This window comes from Oryza brachyantha, chromosome 2 (assembly GCF_000231095.2).
Source record: "Oryza brachyantha chromosome 2, ObraRS2, whole genome shotgun sequence".
Lineage (NCBI taxonomy): Eukaryota > Viridiplantae > Streptophyta > Magnoliopsida > Poales > Poaceae > Oryza > Oryza brachyantha.
In genome coordinates, this window is record NC_023164.2 from 4,744,630 (window position 1) to 4,767,965 (window position 23,336).

The 23,336-nt window shown below is 38.6% G+C and overlaps 2 protein-coding genes across 2 annotated transcripts; both read right to left on the bottom strand.

Moving 5' to 3' along the window:
• Window positions 1–1,697: 1,697 nt before the first annotated feature.
• On the bottom strand, window positions 1,698–11,606 carry LOC102716286 (coatomer subunit beta'-2-like). The gene is made up of 24 exons (XM_040520594.1): window positions 11,377–11,606; window positions 11,072–11,092; window positions 10,929–10,990; window positions 10,731–10,785; window positions 10,153–10,189; window positions 9,752–10,077; window positions 9,513–9,644; window positions 9,295–9,443; window positions 8,236–8,304; window positions 7,762–7,912; window positions 7,622–7,687; window positions 6,919–7,107; window positions 5,719–5,859; window positions 5,557–5,631; window positions 5,288–5,464; window positions 5,098–5,189; window positions 4,896–5,012; window positions 4,702–4,816; window positions 4,552–4,623; window positions 3,762–3,958; window positions 3,572–3,665; window positions 3,002–3,108; window positions 2,599–2,731; window positions 1,698–2,369 (listed from the first exon to the last, which is right to left on the bottom strand). The coding sequence occupies exons 1-24, from the start codon at window positions 11,377–11,379 to the stop codon at window positions 2,229–2,231; spliced, it is 2,721 nt and encodes a 906-aa protein (XP_040376528.1). The 5' UTR covers window positions 11,380–11,606; the 3' UTR covers window positions 1,698–2,228.
• Window positions 11,607–15,841: 4,235 nt separating this feature from the next.
• Window positions 15,842–16,550, bottom strand: LOC121053450. Its single transcript, XM_040520363.1, has one exon. The coding sequence runs from the start codon at window positions 16,548–16,550 to the stop codon at window positions 16,035–16,037; it is 516 nt and encodes a 171-aa protein (XP_040376297.1). The 3' UTR covers window positions 15,842–16,034.
• Between the last annotated feature and the right edge of the window lie 6,786 nt (window positions 16,551–23,336).

Here is a 23,336-nt window from a genome sequence, read left to right on the forward strand (position 1 = left end):
CTTTATCAACGGCTCAACCTCGTGCTCATAGGTCAGGCGATGCCTTCGGCGCGTTGTAACTAAATAGGTAACTGAATCATTGATGACTAGACTTTCCAGTGTCAAATTATTAACCAAAAGCACCTAAACATGTAAGTACAATAATAAATTCAGTTAATAAACCAGTGTGCATATCCATCTCTAGCTCTAACTCGTATACACTTTAACAGTCTCGTCTTTTCGTTTTTCTTATGTTTATAATCTTAAATTTAAAGTTCATTTTAAAGTTCATCATAGTTTATTTTTAACGTCTATTTTTTAAGATCGCCGAGAACATATTGCCCGTTGTTCGGATGTCCCGTTGTTCGGATGTCCCGTTGTTTTGTCGGTCGGGAATTCTCCACGGGAACTGAAACCGTAACGCCGCACGAATTCTTCTCCGGAACCAAGGTGCACGGGTTCCGATATGGCTCCGGCACGGCGGTAGACAATATCGTGCACGGTGGAGACGGCAAGGGCGAGACAGTGCATCTGTGCGCTCACGACCACGACGTACACACAAAGGTGCTTCACGTGCTGGCTCTACCCGAACCAGTTTGCTTCCTCTTTCGGTTAGCATGATACATTATATTTCAACTCTTCCAAGTTGCTGAATTGTCATATGGATACAGAAGTCGAGACTTATTACTTTCAATTTTTTCTTTTATTTCTACGAACACGCTTAACAAACCGCTAAATGATTTCTAAATCAGATTTTTTTTAACATTATATTAATTAATTTCATCGTTTATCATAAAAATCAGATAATCTTTTGTATTTATCCTTCGTAAACAGCCAAAGAACCCAGCCGTATGTTTTAAGACCAGTTAGCTCCTGTTTTCAGCTAGCACGATACTGTATTGCAAATCTTTAAGGTTGTTGTATCGTTCTATATGCGCATTCAGGACTAATTATTGTTTCAATGTAAGTGTTGTCTGCCAAGTTGAGAATAATGTAATAAGCATTTTATTTTGAAATTTCGAGTTGGCAGAACCATGACTGAAATTTCAGCACAGGTTCAATGCATCATCAGGTATCTGGGCTCATGGTGTACACAATTTTAGATCCTGTGGTATATGGGCACCTGGGCACATGGCACACTTGCCTCCTGCCCTTGCCTCGCCGCCTGCGTTTTGTATTTCATCAGTCACAGTTTCACATGTTTTTTTTACTTCGACACGTAATGCATCCAATTCTATTTCTATTTCCGTTATAAGATCATATATGATTTGTTTCTATGATTTAAAAACAATGCGATAGATGACCACGCGAGACAATGTTACCATCACAAATAAAAATTGAACCCTAATTATCTAATATTTATGATAGGTTTAGTTTCATCCGTTGCAATGCACATGCATTTTGTTGCTGGTATAAAGACATACTGGTTGGCTTTTATCAAACTATTCAGGTTTATCAGTGTAAGAGAATCATTTTGCATCTAAAATTCACCGATAACACTCCCATGATATAGCACAAACAAAAATGATACATAGCTCACGCGAAGTGCTGTCTTCCAACAATTCGAGGATTGCATCAAAGAAATATTCTGGAACGAAGTGCGGACTAATTTCTGCGGGTTTTAACATCGGATATGTCGATTGTAAAGCACGTCTAATGATTATACAAGTGGGGTAAACGGCTTTCACATGATCACAGTAGGAGTCAGCAACCTGTGAAAAAATATTAGCTATAACAACCGAAAGGACGTCCGTTGCGTACAACTGTCGCTAATACTAATACTAGTATAGTTGGATAGTTGGAACAAGTGCACAAAACCTCACCTTTACAAGCTTAATCAGTGTTGTATCAGGTTGCTGTCCCGCTGATTCACTATTGGTCAGGTGTCAATACTGCAAAGGCAAGGCAGTATCTAGAATTTAGAAACATTTTGCAGCAACTCAAGTACAGAAAATACAAAATCTGCTCCCATGTCCAAGAAGGTATCTAAAAAAAACTGGTCAGACCAACAGATAAACTCAAATACCAAAACGAATTAAAACTGAAACTATTTCCAACAGATTAACTGAAGGATATAGTCCAGAATCAACACTTCTATCCAGCCGCAGGTTCTGTTTCTTTCTTTCTTTTTCTTTTCCACTTCTTTTAGGGCACTACCAGCAGATTTTCACTAAGATCATTGGTGCGCTGGGAGGAGAAACCAGGACAAAAAAAGGTTTTAGGACTGTACACTTGCTCGACTACAGCTTTTATGCTGATGATTCTTCGTTGTTCGTACCCCACTGTTCCTCAGTATCATGTCCATTCACAAGGACAGCACCATCAGTTGAACCATCGGCCTCAACCTCAATGTCATCTTCTTGGCCATCTTCTCCATTATCCTCAGTAGCCTGTATGACCAGATTGATATTCGTGTATTAACACTTAAACATGAAGCAAAGAAAATATAATGAAAAATAAAAGTAAAGAACTGGTCATACTAAAATGATGGACATTAGATTGGTGGGAAACAGTAGAAACCTCATATGTGACAAAATCTGTTCTAATAATTTAACATCTTCAAAAAACTGCCAATTATTCAACAACAATTTTTACAAACTCTTTCTGCGGAAGTGATACCTCTTGATTATCGTCTCCATTTTCATCTGTTAGCAACTCCTGATGTATATGCATATTTTTGAAAACTTCCACCAGAGTCTCATTGGGCCTTTCAGCATGAATAATGTACTCCTCCGCTAGTGGATAAATACCCCTATTCAAATAGGATTTCATCAGGACAGCAATAAGGGAAACAACAAAGATGTGTATTGACGTAACTTTTCTTTATTTCACCATGTGTTCAATTGAAGCAAAATGTGAAATTTTCAAAACCACATCCGATGTCATGTTTATTTCATCATATGCTTCCAATTAAAGAAAAGAACAAAGCTTACAAACCTTGTCAGTTTGTCCCGTGCATGGGAAGAGGTAACCAGGAAAAGCTTTCACAAAAGGACATCATTTTTAACTTGTACAAACATACCTTTTGGGTGCAACATTAGCTTCTACATCGAGAGCAATTTGCCAGTCTTCAAACAAGTTTGGGTACTCGTCAGGATCTGCCAACGATTCTGCTGCTTTTGGGTTTACCTATACACCAAATGTCACAATAAAAAGAAAGGCACGGTCAGGTAGTAAACAATAGCTCCCACAAATTAAGCACAGTGCTTGTAGTCTGAAATAAGAGCAATCAACTGGTAGACGATAACAAGCATGTCTTTTTGCTAGTTTTTGCATGCCAACCTAGATAATAGACAAATACCCTTCGATTTATTGAGTGCATAAAAAACTAGATGAGGCACCCTGCTAATTAGATATAAAACATCACTATAAATTATCAGTATTATCACCAGAAAGGATCATGTCTTGGTAATGCCGAACAGAAATTTCATGCTTGTATATGTAACTTAAGTATAAGTGGCAATTCATGCTAAAATGTGAGCAAAGGAGCACTAGCATGTAATACAGGTGTGGGAAAAGACCAAGCATGTGTCTGACTGTCTGGGCAGAAAAAATGCAAAGGAAATTTCGTAGGAGATAGGACAGAAGGTACCTTTTGGAGATCATTTTTCCATAACGCTACAATCTCAGGGACTTTGCTTGGAAGATAAGATCTTGCCATCAATGCTGCTTCTGGGATACGATTGCTGTATAGAGAATATAGTATGATCACCATAAAAGATAAATATAAATTCTGAATATGCAATGTTTTAAATAGGATACCCTAGCCAAAGGCTATATACCTTTCAACCAACAATTGAAGGCATTCTTCCAATTTCCCTAGCATGAAGAAACAAAGGAAAGCAACATTGTTCTTCCCTTGTTCTTTAGCCATAGATGCTAATTTTGTTATCCCTTCAGCATCACCAAGGGATGAATACAGAAGCAATAAACCGCTGAGGTCCAGAGCATGTAGAAGGCACTCCTCTGCCAAATCAAGCTGCAGAAAGTAGTATGATGAGTAAGGCCAAGAGTGTACTATTTAACCCAGTTTTGTATCAAGTACAAAGCACTGATACATAAAATGGCAGTTACTATATTACAAAAAGAAATCTGATTCTTGACAACAGTTAACAAAGAGATGGAAACTTATTCTTTCACATGTAAAACTCTCCTATCTCAAGCAGCACAAGAAAGTATGAAAGGGAAGACCAGAGTGTGCTTTTAAACCAGTCTTGTATCTTGTACAAGGTACTGGAACATAACATGGCATGTTATTATTATACATGCAGAAGTCTACTTCTCGAAACTAAGATGGAACAAGCAAAAGCTGAAGGGAAAGAGTACTTCTCAGATTCTAATTCAAGAGTCATAGCAACAGCAGAAGCATCTTCCCATCGAAACTATAATCTCTCTTCATAAATTCCTTTGTTGAATTTTATATTTTTTCTGTACCCTCATAATTATTAAGTCACGTGGTATTAATAATCAAGAAACCAAATACCAGGGCAGAACAGCCCTGCTTCATTAGTGCAATATACACTGCGCACAGATTCATAAAAGAAAGATAACTGATACATCCAACAATCATACCTTTCCCGTTGACATAGCCAACTCCCCTAACTGCTTCCACTTGGACTCACTTTGTGCCTCAATAGCAATTGCCTGCAAAGCAACTATAGTTAAAAATATTTGAACAAAGAAAAGACATTATTGAAAATGTGGTGAGGTAATCATTTGTGCCTTTGCAACTTCAAGCCGACCAAGCTGCACAGCCAGGTCAAATCTGTAATTGGAGTCTGTTGCTATCTCAAGGGCTTCTTCCAACATACCCCGTGATTCCAAGAAACGTGCCACACTGCAAATAAAAGGTTTATGTTCATATCCTGAGCCCTGTGTTGCATACTACTACAATAATTAGTAGAACAGGGGGGCACCTGTCATGTTGTTCTTTCGGTATAGACGGTAAAAGAGCATTTGCACGATCGAAGTCTCCACGCATTACAAGTGTTTTATACTCAATCAAACTAAGGAGCAAAGTGTACCCCACAACACTGCAAACAAAAAAAATATAACCTTAAGAATTTGTTGTGGTTTCGTACCATGATACCGTGCCAGAGCAACAGAGATGGGACTCACTTAAATGCCTTGTCAATCAGATAAACACGGCTTTGGTTAGCAAGATATCCCAGTAAATACATTTGCCGATCCAAGTGAAATAAGGTTGTGACCTGTAACACAAGGAACAATTATAACACCCCTGGAAATTAAATGTATAACAAAAAAAAAACACATAGCAATCTATTTTTGCTATGGTGAAAATACTCACCTCCCCTCCTACACAGTAGTTAAGTCGGGATGAAGAATTGTTGTAGATAAAACAATCGCCAACCCATAGGCCAGTTCGGATGCGTTCATTGATCTCATGAAGTAGTTCAAAGGCATCTTCCACGCCTTCCTCACCAACTGAGCCCCCTCCATCCAAATGAGAAGAAACTACATCCCTCTGGAAGGTACAGTTTTTTTTTTTGTGTTGTATTAATATTAGTTACATCATGTAACACAATTTTACAGAGGACAAAATGCAGAAAGACTTACGTTGTACTTCAAAATGTAGAACGAGGTATCACTTGCAATTGTTACTAAATCACCACTGTCAGCCCAATACAGATTCTATAAATAAGAAAGCAGATGTTTTAGCATCATAATATTCCAAATGACATGCAAAATAGGTTTGAACCCATGAACAGAATTACTCACTTTCACATTGACATCAATTCTGCGTATCAACCTGCATTCTGCCCAGTCGTAAAAACAAATAAAGTCATTTGTACACATCGCCAGCAATACTCCACCAAATATACGTTCTGCAGAAAATGTTGGTCTTATACTCTTTCTCTCCTGAAATTGGTAGTTTCCATTATCATATTATGTTTCAGAAACCATACTGAAGGGTATTGTTATGATAACTCAGCAGCTCGCTAATAAATATTCAATTAACAAATTTGACCCTGAAACAATATAATATACTCCCTAACATCCCATAGTATAAGGTATTTTGCCATTCAAATTTGTACTACAATATAAGGGATTTTGTGATCCCAACACAATACTTTATTACCCACTTATCAACTTTTGCGCTATTTAATTCCCTATGTACCAACTTTTGCATCTCTTTATTTCCCATCAATCAACTTTTGTACTATTGTATTTCCCAACTACCATCTTTTTGTGACATGACTTGTACTATTTCTACTTAATTTTTGCAAAAAAAAAAATGCATAATCCCTTGTATCATGGGACGGAGGGAGTAGTTCACAATGTCCCATGTAATCACATTTCACATAAGGAAAAAGGATATTACCATATGAAATCATATTGAGTAATGATCTGCCTAGAACCTCTACCTTTTAATCTAAAGGTGATGAGTTAGTACGAGAATACTCCGTAACTGTTCCCTTAGTTTTCATAAGGAATTGATCACTTTGTATTCCGAAGAAAGACAAGAGAAACTGGCTTTATATTATGAAACATTCAGTAAGATTTATAAATTGGAGACAATTTTGCTGGATTTTGTAATGAGATTAGCAATATGTGAAAGATGATTTGAAACAAAGAATATTTCCGTTGCAAATCAATGATGATGATGATTTATCAAGTGTTTTCAATATATAAAATAACCTCACGAGCTATCAAAATTTTCATTAAATATTTTGTAGTTTTCTATTCATGTTAGATATTTATTTGAATTACTTGCATTTTATTTTTGCCTATTTTATACAAATTTGTATAAGGCTTTATGATACATGAATCTGTTGTACAGCACTTGAGATTTTGTCCATGAAATGTGCACACCCATTAAAGTTTTCCAGCCCAGCACATCGTGTTGAAGACAGGCCCCTTCCCTGATGTACAAAGATAATTAAATAGATGGGTAGTAGCCTAGTAGGTAGTACAAACCTGGAAATTTTTACTGTATATCTTTATCCTTGAGGTGCTTTCTCTGACAGCGTATTCTCCATCAAATGACCAAACGAATTCAAGTGCAGATCCAAATGATCTATTTCTCCATGCTAATGCAGTGTATATTACATATTCTCCATCTCCACATACAACAACAAATCTCCCATTCGGATTGTGCTTTAAGCTCTGTAATGAATATTATTATTAGTAACATGCAAACACACATTAGAATGAAGGACCATAAAAGTACAAAAAAAAAAGTATATTCTTGATTCACCAAGAAATTCCTAGTAGCTTAAACTTCAAAGTAAAAGAATATTTTTCAAAATAACCTATTAATAGTCAGAACATATTGCATCACATTTATTTAACACAAACAAGTAAAATTTTGAAACCAGCACTCCCACAACGCAATGCTAGATTTGAGCTTAGTTTAATTGCACTGCAAATGAAACAACAGAAGCTCCATGTTGTGGTTAAATATAAGTGACTCACAACGCAAATATGAAAGTAAATTAACATGTAAGAAAATACTTCAAAATGAATGATCAAATGGTGTACACATGATTCCTGTATCGAATAGGGAAAAAAAAGTACTCAAGCAGAAATTTGGGACCCAGTTGCAAGTGTCAAGTTCATTTTAGTTAAAAAAATCACTATGCGAATTACGCATTCATTTAAATATGAAATATACACTTACTTGTGGATAAAGATCACATGTTCCTAATTCCTTCACAGCCAATGGTAAGCGCTCACCGTCTGCAATCTGACAAATGAAACAGGTTAAGAAATGTAATAAAGCATAAGGTATACAGGTTAAGAAATGGTGAAAAAGACAACCTCATTCTCTGCACCAATACTCTTGATATTAACAGTTTGAATTTCATTATGTTTTGCCCATATGATTTTTCCACTGCTGTCCATGCTAGCAACAGGAACTTCACGGCCAATTTTTATCATTATTGTCCCTTCGTCATATCCAATCACAACCCTACACATATGAAGTTTTTTCCATATCACTACATTAACTTGAAGGAAAGAACAAGCTAGTGAAAGCATGAGAAGAAACATTTTTGTGAAGAGCACTCTTAAGAACTGTTTAGCAGACGAAAAAATTGTTCTTGCTACATTGTGACTTGTGAGGGAACTGTGAAGTAGAGAACATATACACTAAACTAACATACTTATGCCCTGATAGTTGAGAAAATATTGTATAGAAATATATCTGTATGCTGTGGTTTGTTTTTGGTGTGGGGAGCTTCAATAGCACACAAGCCCATAGCATCCAAACAGTAAGTGTAACATATCCAATACCTTCTTGAACCCTTCATGTATCCTAGAGCCCAAACTCGCTCAAGGCCATAGTTAAGAGTGTTCTCAAGCCTGCAAGAATCAAGCAATGTGTTACTTGCTATTCACATCTACAGTAATAATAAAAGAATCCAAAGCAATGCTTGACAAAAAAAAATGGAACAATCCTATGCAATTTTTTATTAAAAAAAGTTAGAACAATCCAATGCGCACAAATAAGAATATAACTGAAATACCCTGCCATGTGCCAATTAAGTATATGCACACATAGTAACCAATAGCTCTAGTACCTATTGAAGACTCTCTAATATGCGTATACGTGCGTGTAATCGTGTTATGGCGTGGGCGCGATGTGCATCCTGGTCGTTCCTCTAGAAAATATTTACCTATATCCTGGTGTAGAATATTAATTTCATAATTTGGCAAGTAAAATCTCTTTATTCTCAATATCACATGAAAATGATAGCTTAAAATATTCTCCAGAGTCCAGACACAATAATTCACTTCAGAGATCACCAATTGTTAGGTAGTACTGTATTATAGTCACAGTCCTGGTGTTTTAACCCTAGAAATCACTACCAATTCTGACACCAATCAGTACAGGGTTAATAGAAAATATTCCTCTTGACTATTCCTACTTCAAACTGTAACATTTTGCCCTATAACATTACTAAAATAGAACTGAGTTGAACTGCAAACTTATGATGTAGGAGTAATTGTAATTTGTAACCCTTTCACTCAAAACTTATATATCTAGATTAAAGCATGCAATGCTGCATCAGTCGACGGTCGACACATGACTAAAGAAATTACTAAATTTACAAACTAATTCCTAAAGAAACAAATGATCAGAAACTACAATTGGTAAGGTCATCACTATATATAACTACAATAATGATTGTTTAAGCATCAATTTTTATAACACTGGGCAGAGCTATTATTGCCATCTATAAGCACATCACACCAATAAGAGTAGCAAGTAAACGAGATTATCTCAAAATGCAAACTATGCACGAAGTATCCTACAGGCTACAAGTTCTATTATAGGGAGAGAAATAAAACCTGTAGGTGGTAGAGTGCCACAAGCGAACTGTCCCATCCTCTGAGCCAGTAAGTATTATAGGCAACTCTGGATGAAAACAGACAGCAGAGATATTATGTGCATGCCCTTCAAGTGTTTGAACGCAGCTCTTTGTTTGATAGTCCCACACCTGATTCAACAAAGCATGTCATAATAATGTCTAATACACTCACAAGATAATTCACTGGAGATGGCATACCTTTGCGGTCTGATCATCAGAACCTGTAATTAAATATGGACGATCACCACCAGTAAAGTAATCGACACAGTTGACACCTTTTGAATGGCCATCTAATGTGAAATTCGGATCAGGGGAACCAAGACTCCATACCTGAAATTAAATGAGAATGCCACATTCAGATCCCTAGACCAAGAAATGTTAGTAATGCAAGAACTATGCCAAGAAAACTTGAGGGTAAAAAACTAAAAACCACCAACCTTTACTGTGCGATCAAGGGAAGCACTAGCAAAAGTATTGGTATCTTTCGGGTTAAATGTCACTTGCATCACATAGTGAGAATGCCCCTCGAAGATTTGAGTGCACATCCAACCCTTATCCCAATCCCAAAGCTTAATCAGCATGTCATCAGATGATGACAGCACAAAGGGCTGGGTTGGGTGAACAGCCACACACCTGATGTAATCCGTATGAGCTTCGAAAACCTTGACCTTATCCATTGTATTGTAATTGTACACACGTATGAACATATCGTCAGCACCAGCAACAACCCATTGCTTCCGTGCAATAAATTTAGCAGAACGAACTGCAATGGGGATGATAATATTAGACCGATGGTATATCATGGAACAGAAGTAAGCGATAAGGTAGGAAATCATACCTGGTAACTCTGTGACTTCAAATGATTTCACCATTGTCTGGGATAGATGAACATATTTTAATCAGATAACTTTAAGAGTAACTAAACTATACTGAAAATGTGTCTGTTTCTTTTTTTTTTCTTCCATTCATTACTAGATTTTACTTTTATGTTGTACCTCCTCATGTTTACTCTACATAGTCTGCAGACTTCTTACAGGTCCCAACTATGTAGCTACCACTCACCCATCTGAAACAACCATCTAAAGGTTCATTGACTCGTTGTTACTGTTGCCTTGACCATATTCTTTGTAAACACATTAAAGCCTTCCTCGCTAGGTTTTAAGAACCAATCGCTACATTGTACATACTCGGTACTCTCCCTCCCCTTTTTTTGCTTCCTTCCAGGAGAACTTACTATCACTACATATTGCATGTAGCCTAAAACAAGATGTATATTAATTTTATATAAGGATGGGAATATCCATTATGTATTTTCTGAAGAAAAGGCTAGGGTACAGGTAGTAGACGATCATCATTGCATAAAATCCATGAAACTAGCAGAAAATGAGAATTAAGCTATTTTGAATAGTCGTGTACCTGCGTCTGGTAATTCCAGATGCAAACGCTCCCTGAGTACAAACTCGACAGAATCCTGCATTACACAAGAGGAGGTTATTCATGTGATTTGCCACGGCTAAGTCGTGATCATTCAAACATCAGTAATATATCCAAACCCAAAACTACACTACTATCCCAAACCCAAAACCACGTCATGGATACAGACTGCCTACTCACCATGGCTCTGTCGGATGCAGATCCACAGACTTGACCCTCTCCGACCTCTGCGCGAGCTTCCTCTGATCCGACCAAACACACAATCACTATCAGCTAAACATAGCAGATCCCATACGGGGAGAGAGGAGAGGCGCCGTAGTTACCTTGATATCCAACCGGAGCGGCTGCCAGCATCACAACCATCGCCAGTTCGCCACCCAGTGGGAAAAAATCATACCAAAAAGGGGAAAAAAAGGCAGTCACATCAGTACGTAGCGCACAAAAAAACCCCAGATCCACGCGGAATTCGACGCTCCAGCCAGCGGATCTCGGCACGACGCAGCGCGATATGAACGGCTCAGCCCCGCCGTCCCGATCCCCCTCATTCGCGCCGAGACATAGACGACGCCTAGCCCGGGGGGGGAGGGAGACGTCCGGCGCGGAATGCGAGCGAGAGGGAGGGACGTACCATTGTGGCGCCCCGCGACGGCGGCGGCGGCTGTAGTCGCGAAACTGCGGAGGCGAGGTCGGCCTCGGGGTCGGGTTAGTGGGTCGCCGGAGGGGAGAGAGGCGGGCGGGGTGGCCGCGGCGGCGCGTGGCCTCGCCGGACGGGGAGGGGTTGGACGCCGCGCGGGGAGATCTCCTGCCCGGCCGGGGGAGAGATTTGCGACGTTGCCCCTCGGGGTTGGGTTGATTAACCACTTGCTAACTTGCTATAGGGTTAGTGTACATATTCATCTCTTTTAACTCACACATATATTAAACCTTAAAAAATAGTATTAGAAAAAACAAGCCTTTATATGAATCTAAAACCATTGAGAACCATTGAGAGAAGCGCATAAATTTGTGTTCGTAAAACCTTCTCCTCCCCATAAATTAGAGAATTATGATCCATCTCCACGACAGTCTAGCCAGAAATGATAAGGGACGATTGCAATTTTACCACTGGTTTAAAACGTTATTATAAAATTGACACTAGAAAATTACAAAAAATATCACTAGAACTGTCATTCGAGTGACATCCTTATAATTTTAAAAAAATATAAGCGATCACTGTAACTAGTGGCAAATTTGCAAAAGCCTCAATAATCAAAGCATCAGCTAATGAAGTGGGTTTGTGGTGACCAGCGCAACAACCATGAGCATATAAGTGATCTCCGTCGACGGTATTTCGCATTCTCATATCAAGTGGTGTGCACTACTTCTGAAGATCATGTTATCATCTACATACTTAGAGCAATAAATCTATCCGCCAATAGTTATAGAAATGAATTAAGAGTTTTTTATAAGATGGCCCACATGTGTCCGGTACACGAGGGCTTCGAGGGAGAAGGAGACTTGCTCAAGGAAGGTTGCCAACTGTCATATTTGATTACGAGGATCAATTTTTATATTTGATTGGATGTGTTAGTGAATATAGAAGAGGCTATAAATTAATTATCTAGGGTAAAAGCTACTCGTCTATAAAGTAGTGCTAGTCACTACCTATTTTGGTCGGTTGACATGGAAAAAAAACGTGAGGAAAACTCTCTAATCGAGTGCTCATGCGGTTGTTAGTTTTTACCAGCTAGGATTTTTTGGTAAGGCATAAATCGATCTAGATCAGATGTCAGCGAAGAGTCACAACGTATGTCCTTTGTCATAGACCTTTCACTGAACGGGAGTGTTCTATGTGTTGCTTCGGCATAAGCTAAAAATGGATCCGATCCTCTCCAAAGTGGAGATGAAGATATAACATTGGGCCCTCTCAAAAAATGACAACGGGTCACTCTGCTGTTTTCTTCCTAACATAACGTTATTGCTTATTTTTCCCAGTCATTGTTTTTTATTATCAGTAATCTCTATTATTTATTATATGGGTTTTCACCTAGTAAACACATTAGAATTAAGCTAATTTTTAGATGGACTAGATTACATCTAGAATCATCTACCTGATATGACTCATTACTCATTGTCTCACGGGATAAATCCAACGATCCAGAATTATCGTACATTAATGGAATGGTCTGGATCAATTTTACAACCCCACTGACATGCATAGGAAATTCCTTTCTATATATTAGAAATTTCCTATAGAATATAAATATATATAGTTTTCATGTATATAGCTTCTAATTATGCTATATATTGTGTATACATATTCCTATAGTTACCAAAAATGATAAAGTTGTGGTTTATTGAGTTTTAGAAATTTATTAGATTAATTATTATACACACAATTAGATTTCTAAATTTTATATGATTAAATTTTTCTCTTATCTTGTACGTGATTTGTAGTGGATTTTTATTAAATTGTGATAAAAGAACATTGTTCAATGGGATTGTACAAATTTGCTTAAATACGATTATTTTATATGAATTAGAAGAGATGTCCCAATTGCATTGCATTAAAAAGTCATACATATGTCTTTTTAAAATATTTCTATTTAGCTCATCTTTAGTATATACATACATGGCTTAATTAATAGCATGGTGGATGGTACGTATATGGTCATAAAATTCTTTTGGTTGAATATGACAAAATTATGTAATATCCAAAACATAAATTTTATTTTAATTAATTGATTTTCATTATAAATTCACCGTTCATTAGCATATTTATGTTTGATATCAATGTGCGCACAGTTTTCTCTTATCTATTCAACATTCAATTTCTCATTTGCTGTTTAATTGTCCTCCATTTTCTGTTGTCACAGTATTATGGCCAGGGCTAATTAAACCGTCAATTACCACGTGGCTATAGCTGAGGTACGTTAATAGTAACCACATTTAAATAAAATTAATCTTTTGATAAATTTTATGTTGTTTTTTATGATTTAATACGGTAACCGGGCTTAACGCCAGGTACAGTAACTAGGCCATACCGTTAAAGGTAAACCCTGATCATGACCACTGTAGCACAGAATAGGGGGGAAAAAGAAGAAGAAGCGCAACACACAACTGGTTTAGCATATATGTCCTTACAAAGTTCGGTGATACTCGCAGCGTACTAAACCAAACACCATCACTTCATAAAGATTTCTTTGTAGTAAAACATTAGGCCCATCTCACGTTTTGCCACATTAAGTGCTATCTTTGGGCTCCTTTTGATGTTACAAGACATTCTGATTTTCGACCAAACTTATAAAATGTAGCAGCACTTTTGACACAAAGCAAGTATGTTGTTAACATGTATTCAGTATTGGATTTAATGGAACTATTTTTGTGTGGTATATATTGCTATACTTTTTTTATAAATTTAGTCAAACTTAAAAAACTGACTTAGGAAAAAAATGTTAACATGTATTCAGTATTGGATTTAATGGAACTATTTTTGTGTGGTATATATTGCTATACTTTTTTAATATAAATTTAGTCAAACTTAAAAAACTGACTTAGGAAAAAATAAAATGTCTTGTAATATGACTGCAGGGTAGTGATAGTAGACAACAGTAAGCTACCAATATGTATTAAAATTTGCACTGTTGTTAATAGGAGAGAACCAAAGAAGTCTATGAAAATGTTTTGTCATAAGACTTTGGAGTAACATTTTTCAAACTTGTAAATGGTGTATTTTGTACAAAATATTTCTATATAAAAGGTTCTCAATGATATTTCTAAAGAAAGACTTTTTACTCTTTACTATTTAATTCAATTGTTTATACCCTCAAATAAGTATAACAAAAAAATAATAAAAAAACAAAATCTTCATCACTTTCAAATGGAGCCTAAGAACCCGAGTTAAACGGAAGTGGATTTCACCACTCAAGGGGACCTCCACTTGTTTCTTACATGTCACCAATATATATAGTCATAATTTTTTCAAAAAAATGACAAGATAAATTAATATGGTATATCATTCCCCGAACATGCAAGTTCAAATTTAAACTCTTACAAGTTGTAAAAAAAACAAATTAACCTAGGTACACGTGGTAGCATCTTGTCAAATTATTTAATTTTTGTAACTATTAAGGTGATATGCAATAAAAGATGCAATATTCCTTCAGTGGTTGAAAACACTTCCCCAAGTTTAACATAATTTTCAACCTATGAGGTAAGGCAAAAGGACGCCAAATCATCATGCAATCACCAGCGATAATTTCTTCCAAAACCGGGACTAATTATTCACCGTCTCAAATCAACTTTATCAGAAGCGTGGACGTAAGCAACGGCAATCATTTGACATTTCCAGAGATGACTGTACGAAAATTCCGCTGAGAACAGTTAGCAGGTATAGCAGCCAATAACATGAGACGGTTTGTCAGCAGTCAAAAGCACGTATTCTCGTTCATCTTTTTTTATTTAAATAAAAAAATTAGCAGAGACTTTCTTGATGTTTATTGGTGCCTGAGAAATTAATTAATCGATGCAGAAATGGCATCTGTTCTACGCCATGTCCCCCTTTCCAGGCCTCCACTGTTGAACACGTTGCGTGAATTTGAGAAGCCAACGCTGGAAAAAAAAATCAAAGCTGCTTTTGATCATAGCCATGGGTCATCTCTCAAGTGTATGAATAATCAGGAGAAAAGATGCATGGATCAGCACGATTCGTATCAATCGCCATAGCTATTAACCCCTTGTAACTCAAAATCTCACACAGCTAGTGGTGGGGAGCCAATGGTATGATCTAGCCTGTGCAACATTACTTCAGTTAAATAAAAAATATCTCGAGGTATCGGTATATCACGGTAATAAATTATTTATGATCGTTGGATCTAACAGTACATATCCTATTTAGCTAGATCCAATGATAAAAAACGATTTGTTAAATACCTCGAGATATTTTTTTTTGGACTGAACAAATCTTGTGTAACAAAGATCTCCAATTGATTGTTCGTAACTTTTAAGGTAGTTTTCAACGACTTGTCATGAACTTGTGATTCCCCAGGGCTGTCTGATCAGCCCAAGAACTGGCCAGCAAAATAGATCAAGTAGATTTACTCAAAGAATGGGGCAAAAAAAAACAAAATTCAAATTAAACAGAAACACAATAGTGAGTTTCAGCAGTGACATTCCTTTGGATGGATTACGTTAAAATTTTAAATTTACATACTGCAAAGTAGACATATGAGGTTTGATTTACCCGCCATTGAGCAGGTTCTCTAAACCGCACAAATATGCCATGGCAGCCATGATGATGAGATCAGTTCACTGAGTCACCTGGATTAGTTCGCGGGGGGCACCCCAAGGCGCCAGCCCGGCGGATCGCCGGCCGCCGGCGTAGCGCGCGGAGAAGGACCGCGAGAGGTACTCGGGCTCGGGCTCGCCGCCGGCCGCCGCGGCGCCCTCGTCGAAGTTCTGCTCGTACTCGTCCTGCCCGTACTGCTCCCCGACCGACGACGACCCGCTCCGGCTCATCACCTTCCACCTCCTCCCCCTCACGATCCTCCTCCACAGCGCGCGCACGAGGGCCACGCCGCCGGGGGCGGGCCGCTCCGCCGACGGTGTGGCGTGGTCGAAGCGCCCACCCTCTTCCTCCTCCCCGACTACGCGGCGGCGGCGGTAGCGAGCAGACTTGGCCGCCCCTCCCAAGCGAAGGACTCTCGGCGGCGGCGGCGCCGCCTGGTGACCTGCGCCGCCGCCGACGCAGGGCGCGAAGGTGGCCACGACGGCGGCCGGGACGGACCGCTGCCTCCGCAGCCGCCACGGGGGCGACACGGCCATCGGCGCTCCACCCGTCATACCACGGGGCGGCGACGGCGGCGGCGGAACGGGAAGAGACGAGGACGAGAGCGGAGAGCACTGGTGCTCGCGGCGGCTTTGCGGTTGTATGTATGTATGTATACGCAGTATAGCAGCAGGGGAGGTGCTGACGTACGGCGCGGCGGCGAGGGGCTTGGTTCGTTTTGGCGCGCGACGGCGGGTCAAGCGCGGGGTGCGTTTTTTGGTCGTGGGAGTGTTTGCCGGCGGCGTCGCGCGGCGATTAACTGGCGCCGTCGGTCAGCCGGTGCTCGCTTGCCTGCCTGCCTGCGCGCGCGTGTTCAGATCCAGTGGGTGGGTCGCTTCGCTCGTCTCTTCTTTTCTACTTGTTCTAGAAGAAACCGCCAGATGACCAGAAAGGCTGTTTGGATCAGAGATTTTTTTAAGTTTTTTATCACGAATGTTTAAACGTTAATTAGGAGTATTAAATATAGACTGATAGTAAAACTAATTGCATAAATAAATGCTATTTCATTAGATAAATTTTTAAAGCCTAATTAATTCACGATTAGCTAATGTTTACTATAGCATCACATTCGCTAATCATGTACTAATTAGGTTAAATAGATTCGTCTCGTAAAATAGTCCAAAGTGTAAAGTGGGTTTTATTAATAGTCTATATTTAATACTTCTAATTAGTGTCCAAACATTCGATGTGACGGAGACTTAAAAAAAGTTGGGATCCAAACATGCCCTATGGCTGCGGCTGTGGTTTTCTTTACCGTAGATTTTTTTATTTTATTCATATGTTTTTAAATGGGTTGTTAGAAACAAAGGCACAAATGAGACACGAATTTAATGTGGAAAACCCTTGCGGGAAAAACCACGGGCGCTAACCGGCAATAATCACTATGAGGATATGATTACAATGCAGGGGAAACAATGAGAACTCTACTCTTTCCGTGCAAACTACAAGAGTATATATAAGGGGAAAATCTAAGAGTCCTAGTAGGATTAGGCGAAAGAATCCTATTAGGAAACTAATCCGACTCCTAGTAGGAAACAACTGGGAGAAACCTACTAGGAAACTAATCCGGATATAATTCCAGTTACAATTCGGATCACATATTTAACAATCTCCACCTTGAGACGAATTTTCTCTTGTAGCATCAAAAATCATCAATCACCAATATACACCTCACAGGTCAAATTGATTGCGCGTCAAATAGTCTCTTGGACTATACCGTAACACCAACCAAGCTTGAGCAAAGCTCAAACTTAGTGGCAGGAACTGACTTTGTCATCATGTCAGCTGGATTATCATGAGTACTTATCTTGCATACCTTAACATCACCATCAGCAATAACACCTCGAATAAAGTGATATCTGACATCAATGTGCTTAGTTCTCTCATGAAACATCTGATCCTTTGTAAGGCAAATTGCACTTTGACTGTCACAAAATATATTTATGCAAGACGTAATTCCACAAAGCTCAGTATACAAGCCTCTGAGCCAAATAGCTTCTTTGCAAGCTTCAGAAATAGCCATGTACTCTGCTTCAGTAGTAGATAAGGCAACAGTTGCTTGCAAACTTGCCTTCCAACTAACAGCACAGCCTCCAATAGTGAAAACATAACCTGTAAGCGATCTTCTCCTATCCAAATCTCCAGCAAAATCTGAATCCACATAACCAACAAGTCCATCTCTAGACGTTCCAAACTGCAAACGAGCATTAGAAGTACCACGCAGATATCTGAAAATCCATTGAACTGCTTTCTAATGCTCTTTGCCAGGATTAGCCATGTATCTACTGACAACACTCAATGCATGTGATAAGTCAGGACGCGAACATACCATGGCATACATAAGTGAACCAACTGCTCTTGAATATGGAACTCCAGACATGTACTCAATATCAACTTCTGATTGTGGACAAAAATCTGAAGATAATCTGAAATGTGCAGCTAAAGGAGTGCTTACTGGTTTTGCATCATGCATATTGAAGCGACGAAGGACCTTTTCAATATAACCTTTCTGGCTAAGATACAACTTGCCAGACCGTCTTTCTCTGGTAATTTCCATACCGAGGATTTTCTTTGCTGCACCTAAATCCTTCATCTCAAACTCACTACTCAGTTGTGCCTTCAATTTTGCTATCTCTGATTTGTCTTTTGCAGCAATCAACATATCATCAACATAAAGAAGCAGATATATAATTGAACCATTAACCTCTTTAAGATAAACACAACTATCAAATTGTGATCTTCTGAAATTCTGAGAAAGCATGAAAGAGTCAAATCTCTTGTACCATTGCCGAGGTGATTGTTTCAACCCGTAAAGGGACTTATCCAACCTACAGACAAGGTTTTCTTTACCAGGAACAACAAAACCTTCTGGTTACTCCATATAGATGTCTTCTTCTAACTCCCCATGTAAAAATGCAGTTTTCACATCTAATTGCTCTAGTTCATAATCATGTATTGCAACGATACCAAGTAAAGTGCGAATTGAACTATGCTTCACAACTGGGGAAAACACATCATTGAAATCAATACCTGGAATCTGGCTATAATCTTTAGCAACTAACCTTGCTTTATATCTTGTCCCATCAGTTGGAGATATACCTTCCTTTCTTTTGAAAATCCACTTGCAACGGATAGGTTTCTTCTCCTTTGGCAATTCCACCAATTTCCAAGTATGATTCTTTTCAAGTGACTCCATCTCGTCATGCATGGCAGCTATCCATCTATTGTTATCGGCAGAAACAATAGCCTCAGAATATGAAGAAGGTTCTGCATTACCTTCGATTTCTTGCGCCACACTCATAGCATAAGCAACTATGTTCGCTTCTTCGATCAATCTTTGAGGGACTTTAATATTTCGCCTAGCTCTGCCTTGTGCAATAGAGTATTTTGGTGACTGCTCAACAACAGAAGAGTTTGACTCTTAAATAACCGGTGCATCTTGGTTACTAGCAATATTCTCTTTTTCTGGTACATGTCCTGAACTGATCAAGCGCTCCACCTGCACGCTTGCTTTCTGCTGACTCTCAACAAGAACATTAGTAGAAGATTTATCATTCAACATAACTGTTTCATTGAAGATGACATTTCTACTAATCACAACCTTTTGGGTTTCAGGACACCATAACTTGTAGGCTTTCACACCAGAAGGATAACCAAGAAATATGCACTTAATAGCTCTAGGCTCCAATTTACCGTTGTCAACGTGAGCATAAGCAGTACAACCAAATACTTTCAGGTCTGAATAATTAGCTGGGGAACCAGACCACATCTCAATTGGAGTCTTCTTATCGATGGCATAACTGGGTGAGCGATTAATAAGATGACAAGCAGTGGAAGCAGCTTCCGCCCAAAAACGTCTAGGTAAACCTGCATTTGACAGCATACAACGGGCCTTTGAAATAATTGTCCTGTTCATACGCTCAACTACACCGTTCTGTTGAGGTGTATGAGAAACGGTGTAGTGGCGCACAATGCCTTCTGACCTACAATATGATTTAAATTGCCTAGAACAGAACTCATCCCATTATCAGTACGAAGGACTTTCACCTTCCTTTCAGTCTGTCTTTCGACCATAGTCTTCCACTCCTTAAATACCAAAAAGGCTTCAAATTTGTGCTTTAGAAAATAGGGCCAAACTTTTCTCGAATAATCATCAACGATAGTCATCATATAATGAGCACCTCCAAATGACCTCTTACGAGCAGGACCCCATAAGTCAGAATGCACATAATCAAGAATACCTTCAGTAGTATGTGTGGATGTGGTAAACTTCACCCTCTTGTGTTTGTCAAAGATACAATGCTCACAAAATTTCAACTTTCCGATGTTTTGTCCATCTAGTAATCCTCTCTTGCTCAATTCTGCCAAACCAATTTCACTCATATGCCCAAGACGCATATGCCAAAGATCGGAATTCGATAATGAATCGGTAACTGCAGCAACATTACCTACTATCGTAGTACCTCGTAGATGGTACAAATCGGCAGTTTTAATGTCAGCTTTCATCACAACAAGAGAGCCTTTTGTTACCTTCAAAATTCCGTCTCCACCGGAATATCTGTACCCTTTGCGATCAAGAGTAGATAAAGAGATGAGATTTCTCTTTAAACTGGGAATATGCCGCACATCTGATAATGTTCTAATGCAGCCATCAAACATCTTGATCTGTATAGTACCAACGCCCGCAACTTTGCAGGGCGTATTATCACCCATTAAAACATTACCACCTTGTACAGGTTCATAGGTGGTAAACCAATCCCTATTAGGGCACATATGATAGGTGCATCCAGTATCAAGAAGCCACTCGTCACTGGTTTGTACACAACCAGCATAAGCAACTAGTAATTCTGCATCTGGTTTATTATCAGTAGCAACTGCAGCTTTACCTTGCTCTTCTTGCTTACCTTTTGGTTTATAATTTCCCTTGTGCTTTTCTTTGTTCTGTAGCTTCCAACAATCGGAAATATCATGTCCACCTCTCTTGCAGTATTTGCATGACTTATACCTGCCTCTGGATTTTGATCTCCCGCGGTAGCCACTAGAACTTTTGTCTCTTGATTTGTTGTCTGTGTTCTTCTCTGGTTGCCTGCCCCGAACAACCAAGCTTTCTGGTTGTGAGTTAGATCCTTCAGAAGGTACCATCTTCTTCATCTTTTCTTTGGCATGCAAAGCATCATAAACTTCTTGCAAAGTTAGAGTATCACGACTATACAAGATAGTATCTCTGAAATTTGCATATGAGCTAGGCAATGAGCACAACAGAATAAGGCCTAAATCCTCTTCATCATACTTTATCTCCATGGACTCAAGGTCAGCAACAATTTCCTTGAAAGTGGAGAGATGATCCATCACAGACTCATCATCTTGCAACTTGTGCAGAAATAACTTTTGCTTCAAGTGCATCTTGCTGGTTAGATCCTTTGTCATGCATATCTGTTCCAGCTTCAACCACAGCGCGGCAGCTGTCTTCTCCTTAAGCACTTCCTGCAAAATATTATTGGATAGATGAAGATGGATATATGCCATAGCCTTACGGTCTCTCTTCTTCTCATCGTCGGACCAATCATTTGTCCTTTTGTTGTTGAATCCATCAAGCGCATCATCCAGATCTTGCTGTGCAAGAATTGCACGCATCTTCACTTGCCACAATGAGAATCTTGTGTCTCGGTCCAAAAGAGGTAGATCATACTTTAAACTCGTCATTGGGAATAAATCCTGAATCTGTTGGTATTAATATGTTGAACCCAAGCAGATACGCGAAACTCCAGTGCTCGGAACGATGCACAATAGTTGATCTGACAACTTTTGGGTACACAAGATCGGGTAAATGTAGCAATTAAATCTGGAAAGAAAAACGATACTGTTACTGTAGCTGTACTGTAGCTGCTACAGTAGCGTGGATTGGACGGCACGATCTGATGGCTTGTCCTTGGAACGATCAATTTTTCTCCTGCGTACGTGCGTCTGCTCCTTTCTTTTTCTTCTGTGCGGACGCGACGTCGAGTCGGAGTCGCCGCCGACTCCGACCTGATCTCGACAAAACGACGATTCTGTAGATCGCCGGAAAAAGCCCGGTCAGCGGCAGCAATAGCGTAGATTAATCTTCGCGGCTCTGATACCAGTTGTTAGAAACAAAGGCACAAACGAGACACGAATTTAACGTGGAAAACCCTTGCGGGAAAAACCACGGGCGCTAACCGGCAATAATCACTATGAGGATATGATTACAATACAGGGGAAACAATGAGAACTCTACTCTTCCCGTGCAAACTACAAGAGTATATATAAGGGGAAAATCTAAGAGTCCTAGTAGGATTAGGCGAAAGAATCCTATTAGGAAACTAATCCGACTCCTAGTAGGAAACAACTGGGAGAAACCTACTAGGAAACTAATCCGGATATAATTCAGTTACAATTCAGATCACATATTTAACAATCAGTTTTCACCCTCCATCCCTAAATATTTGACGCTGTTGACTTTTTTTATGCACTTTTGACTACTTGTCTTATTCAAAAAATTTACATAATTATTAATTATTTTTATATCATTTCATTTATTGTTAAATATATTTTTATGTATATATAGTTTTACATATTTGATAATTTTTTTTGAATAAGACGAATAGTCGAACATAAATAAAAAAGTCAACGGCGTCAAACATTTAGGGATGGATGTAGTATGTGTTTTTTAACAAAAATTTTTATATTGGAGTTGATTATTTTATATTTTTAAAGTATATTTTTGACTTTCTAGCAGTTAATTCTATTATTTGTATTTATTGTAAAAACAAATAATCTTTTATCTTTGCATATCAAAAGAATATATTTTTTCTAGATGAAGATGATTTATATTTTTATGATATTTTGATAGTTATTTAATGACATAAACAATAGAATTAACTAGACTGTTTGTATAGGATTTTTAAAAAAAGGCACAATTTATCCTATCGGAAAGCATATGCGGCAGAAATTAGGAAAATAACGCAACCCATCTTACAGAGTCACAACCATTAAATTGATTGTGGTTATCGTCGAGTATTGCTGATTGGGAGCCTCTTGCTTAAAAGTCAAGGAACGTGGTCCTGGACATGGTAGTGATGGCCCTGGTATGTTCATGAAAGTAAACCTTATCGACTATCAGGGGTGGAGCTACGGTATAACCATCGAGATCAGCCGATGACCTCTGATAAAATCTATTATTATATTGTTTAATCAACTAAGATAATAGTAAAAATTAAGTAAGATTAATGTATTCTGACCCCGGTTACCCTATGAACTAATTT

Excerpts from the sequence above, each read along its gene's own strand:
- LOC102716286 (XM_040520594.1), bottom strand. Across the intron at positions 9,645-9,751 it reads CCCTTGATCGCACAGTAAAG|GTATGGAGTCTTGGTTCCCC; the intron begins GTTGGTGGTTTT and ends ATTTAATTTCAG. Across the intron at positions 2,732-3,001 it reads GCTAATGTTGCACCCAAAAG|GGGTATTTATCCACTAGCGG; the intron begins GTATGTTTGTAC and ends CTATTTGAATAG.
- LOC121053450 (XM_040520363.1), bottom strand. The coding sequence starts at position 16,550 with ATGGCCGTGTCGCCCCCGTGGCGGCTGCGGAGGCAGCGGTCCGTCCCG.